Source organism: Priapulus caudatus, unplaced genomic scaffold (assembly GCF_000485595.1).
Source record: "Priapulus caudatus unplaced genomic scaffold, Priapulus_caudatus-5.0.1 Scaffold2353, whole genome shotgun sequence".
Classification (NCBI taxonomy): domain Eukaryota; kingdom Metazoa; phylum Priapulida; class Priapulimorpha; order Priapulimorphida; family Priapulidae; genus Priapulus; species Priapulus caudatus.
The window spans coordinates 20,781-25,733 of NW_014579414.1; the positions used below are offsets into that span (position 1 = coordinate 20,781).

At 47.9% G+C, this 4,953-nt stretch overlaps 1 protein-coding gene across 1 annotated transcript in view; it reads right to left on the reverse strand.

Moving 5' to 3' along the window:
* Window positions 1-3,539: 3,539 nt before the first annotated feature.
* Window positions 3,540-4,953, reverse strand: part of LOC106818578 (protein CASP-like) — a gene marked incomplete at both ends in the record, with an annotated part of 9,660 nt that continues 8,246 nt past the window's right edge. Inside the window, one exon of the mRNA XM_014823275.1 lies at window positions 3,540-3,662. Within this exon, the coding sequence (XP_014678761.1) occupies window positions 3,540-3,662 (123 nt within the window). The remainder of the gene's footprint in view (window positions 3,663-4,953) is intronic.

The window sequence follows — 4,953 nt, forward strand, 5'->3', positions numbered from 1 at the left end:
TCCGAAGTCTGCAATGTAGCGTTGCCATGACATGAGGAAATGATTACATGGCGGAAGAGCAAAATATGGAAAATCATACTATAGAAGCAAGAGTGAAATTATACGAATGCACAGTTTTTACCTTCCTTCCTAAATAACAGTAAAACCATGGACTTAATGAAGAAGTAAAAATGTGGAGGATTTCGAAATGAGTGCCTGCGCGGCAACAATAATAATCACGGGCAGAAAACGTCGAAGAAATGCATCGCATCGGCCCAAACTCCACGACAGATGCGGCTCTCGCTCTGGCCTGCAATCTAAGCGGAGTATGCCTGAGTGTACGAAGGTGCACTGCATGCAGTTTGGCATGCGTCTAGGACATGGTACCGCGTCGACAATTCCACACGCTAGCAGCTAACAGCGTCAGTGTAGCAAAGGATAATTTTGCCGGAGTGAAGGAGGCCGAACGGGTACCAGTGTAGCATCGCCGGCATTTCATTATTTACGAAGAGTAAACCACAGTCCGTATAGGAACTGGTCAGCGTCGGTGACGCGCCCAGCATTACATGCATCAACGCGAGAAGGCGGGGCTTATTCTGATTACCGGAGATGAGAAAAATGCCAACAGTAACGTGGTGCAGTGCGCTAAAACGGCGGTGTTATTTTGCGTTTTGTGCGCAAACTCTATCGGTAGGAAACCAGTTCTAAAGCCTGGGCAGAATGCCCGTAGTTCCATGAGATCGGGCGATTTGGTACGTGTATGGGTCCCCACCGTACTAAAAATTTTCAAAGGAGGTGCGCGTAGGCCTGTGATTGGAGGACGACAAAGTGATCAATCCCTCGGGCTCGTCTTGGCATCATGGCGGCGCATCACGTCTAGGTAATACGCATTGACACCTTATCACCTTACATAGGTTAAACTGCATTGACACGCTGTATCACGCTAACATAGTAAACGCCATTTACAGCCGGGCTGCAGGGTTCACCCACGTTGCGCAACGGGGCGCGGTCGTCCGCCCGCGTTTGGAAAATCTCGGCCCCCCGTTTGAATCGTGTGCGCCCCGTTTAAATTAACCTCCGCCGTTAGTGGAAATTCCTACCCACAATAAAAGTTTGGCAGCGCCGGAATCGAGTCGCTCAAGAATTGCCTGTTCGAGCTAGGACAGTCCGACGCGTGTATCTTTACCTGTATCACGCATGCACTGCCATACAGTAATGCAATTAAGCCTGACATGCATCAGTTAACCTGTCACTAACATGTAACACCGACTCCGGCTATCTTAATATACAAGAACCGCCAAATACCCGTCTATGGTGTGTGGCGATTTTACGCCATTAATTAGTCGTACGGTAAAAGATACACGCCCGCGTAACACCCCTAGTTTCCGCCCCTCCCCCTTCCGCCCGCCCTACCCCTCCCCTCCCCCCTGTTTTGAATTTCCATCTGGGAGAACCCTGACGCTGTAATCAGACCTTAATAAGGCTTAAACACATTGAGCAGCCTGCTATCACGCTTATATAGGTAAAACGGCCATTGACACGGGCTGTATCAACCTTACATAGGTAACGCATTGACAACTGTATCACGCTTACCATAAGTAAACGGCATTGACACCTGTATCACTATATATAGGTAAACGCATTTGACACCTGTATCCACTATATAGGTAAACGGCATTGACAGCCACCTGTAATGCACCTTACATAGGTAAACGCATTGACACCGTGTATCAACCTTATAAGGTAAACAGCATGACACCCCTGTATCAGCGCTATATAGGTAAATGCACGCATTGAATCCACCTGTACTGCACCTTACCATAGGTAAACACATTGACACCCTGTAATGCACGCATTATATTAGGTAAACCATTGACAGCTGTATCACCGTTAGCATAGGTAAACAACATTGACACCTGTATCACCTTATATAGGTAAACGCATTGACACCTTATCACCTTACATAGGTAAACGAATTGACAGAGACGCCTGTATCACCTTATATAGAGTAAACGCATTGACACCTGAGTATCACCTTGACATAGGTAAACACATGGACACCTGTAATCAGCCTTACATAGGTAAAACACATTGACACCCTGTATCACCTTATATCGTTAAATCGCATGACACCATGTATCACCTTACATAGGTAAACAGCATTGAACACCTGTAATCACCTTACATAGGTAAACAACATTTACACCTGTATCACCTTTACATGAGGTAAACACAATATGACACCGTGTATCACGCTTTACATAGGTAACGAATTGACACATGTATCACCTTAATATAAGGTAAAGACGGTCCTGTTACACCTGTTCTCGCCTCTTACAGTAGGTTAAAGCGGCATTGACACCTGTTCACTAATAGGCGTAAACGCAATTGACACCTGTATCAACCTTACATAGGTAAACGCATTGCGATCCCCTGTATCACGCTTTGTATATGGTCGCATTGACACATGTATCACCTTGTATATGGTAAACACATTGACACGCCCTGTATCACTCTTACATAGGTTAACGCATTGACACCTGTATCACTTACATAGGAAACGCATTGACACTATGTATCACCGTTACAATAAGGTAAACGCATTGCACCTGTATCACCATTACAATAGGTAAAACACATTGACACCTGTATCACCGTTTATATAAGTAAACGCATTTACCACGGCTGTCTCGCCTTACATAGGTAGAGAAACACATTGACACCTGTATCACCTTATAAAAAAAAGAAAAAAAAGGTAAAGCACATTGACACGCTGTCACCTTACATAGGTAAAACACATTGACGCCGCTGTCCTCCGGCGTCAGCAGCCATACCATAAAGAAATCACGTCGCGAAAAGAACATTGCCGAGTTGCTTGCATATCATACTGAGGATAAATATCTGTAACGCGTCCTCCGCCTCCACACACGCACGCACACAACCGCAACCCTCACGGCACGGCCACGCACGGCACGGCACAGACACGCGAGCGCAGCATCGCAACGCACGCAGCGCAACGCAGGCGCACGCAACGCACGCACGCACAACACACACAGCCACACAACGCATTCACCGCACCCAGTGCCTAGATTGGCTACGTTTCCTTCTGTATCACCCTCACCCCACCATCCCCCCCACCATTCCTAGAAGCACACGCTGCATGGACAGCGAAGTTTATTTCGCTATGGCTTATTACTTCGCCGCCTACGTTTCGATTTTTTTTTCCCTTGCGACCGATTGTGGATACACGAATGTAATTGAACATGCACAAATTGCGCACGCGAAACCGTCCCCGGCCAGCAATGGCAGAGAACGCGTAGCATAGACCGTCAACAACAGCTAACCGCCAGCACCTAGTCCCCCCAACAAGGCCTCGGACTGTGATGCTGCAATGAGGTCGAACACTGCTGAATCAAACCACAATACGACGTCGTCGGCCCAGCCCAGCGCACGCGCGCTGTGCCGCAGCGATGATGAGAGACGGAGTGTCACGACACGACCGCCGTCGCTGCTGCTCGCGGCGCGTCTGCTGCCGAGGAGAGTGAATCGGGAAGCCCTACCTGGCGTGTCGATGAGCTTCTTGTAGACGGAGAGGAAGGCGGCCTCGGCGGACTTGCTTCTCTTCGACAGCGCGTCCACCTCTCCCTGGAAGGTCTTCAACAACGGCCTACCTTTCTGATGTCCTGCAACAGCACGCGCACACAGACAGCGGTCAGTCAGTGGTCGGTGGGAGATCGGTGAGATAGTTGGCAGACACCGGTCAGTAAGAAGATAGTGGTCAATCAGATGGTGGAGGGTTGGTGGTCACTGGATTAGTACAGTACAGCGCTTCTGTATTGGCGTGGACGCCGCGCCGTAGTGTAAATTTAATAGACTCAGCGGCAACGCATCATTGTAAATGTATAGTATTCTAAGGCGCTTGTAATGGCGGGCTAACATTTGAATATATATACATATATTTATTTTATTTTTATTGATTTTTTATTTATTATTATTGTGTTGTTCATTATAGATATACTAAATAAATATATAGTATAATATATGAACAGCAAATAACTAAATAAATAAATAAATAATAACAGACATGAATAAATGAAGAAAAAGCAAATAAACCAGTCAACGAATAAAGAGTGACATATGAGAGAGTTACGACAATTATAACTGGTCGATGAATGGAAACGCACCACACGGGCGGAGGGCGTGTATTAGGCGAGTATGATAGCATGCGTTACATGCCCCTTGCTAACAACTGACAAACACCGCGCGCTGCGTGGGCGTTGCATGCTTATGGACTCTATCCGCTCTCTGCTTCTATACGTTGCAAACAGCACAGCGCATTACGTATGCGCATAGCCAGCTTAGTCTCGCTCTCGCATATGGCGCGCGCATTATTCGACCAAAAAAATAGATACGCGGTCGCCGAGCGAGTTTGCGGAAGGAAAACCAGCGCGGTGACGCTCCGTCAACTGAAATCATCTCCCAATTATACGTGGCAACGTGAGCGCAGGTGAAGCGCTGCCGAGCGTGTAGGAGGCGAGGAGGAGGAGACAGCTGTGGCACGTAGCCTGTCTATTACCACAACGGCTGCTACTGCTAGTACTGGCTACTGATGCTGTTGCTGTCTGGCTGATGTTGCTGCTGCTATGCTGGGCTGCTACTGCAGTACCGTGGGGGGTTGTACTCTCCTCTCTAACTATGCCTCGCTGATGTTTGCGGGCCTGCATGCTACTAGCTGGCTGCTGCAGCAATGCTACTACTACTATCGCGGTTGTGTAGGTTACAATCCTTCCCGCAGCACTGAAGCATCCTCTCACAGCATCTTCCGCCAATTCCTGCTGCCAATCTCCTAAAGTATCCCGACATCTCTAGAAGCATACTTCATGTCCACGCAAGCATCCCTCAGCATCGCCTGCAAACATCTTTATTATCACCACACGATCCCCTCACCCGCTGAAGTCGCCGGCTTGTAATTTT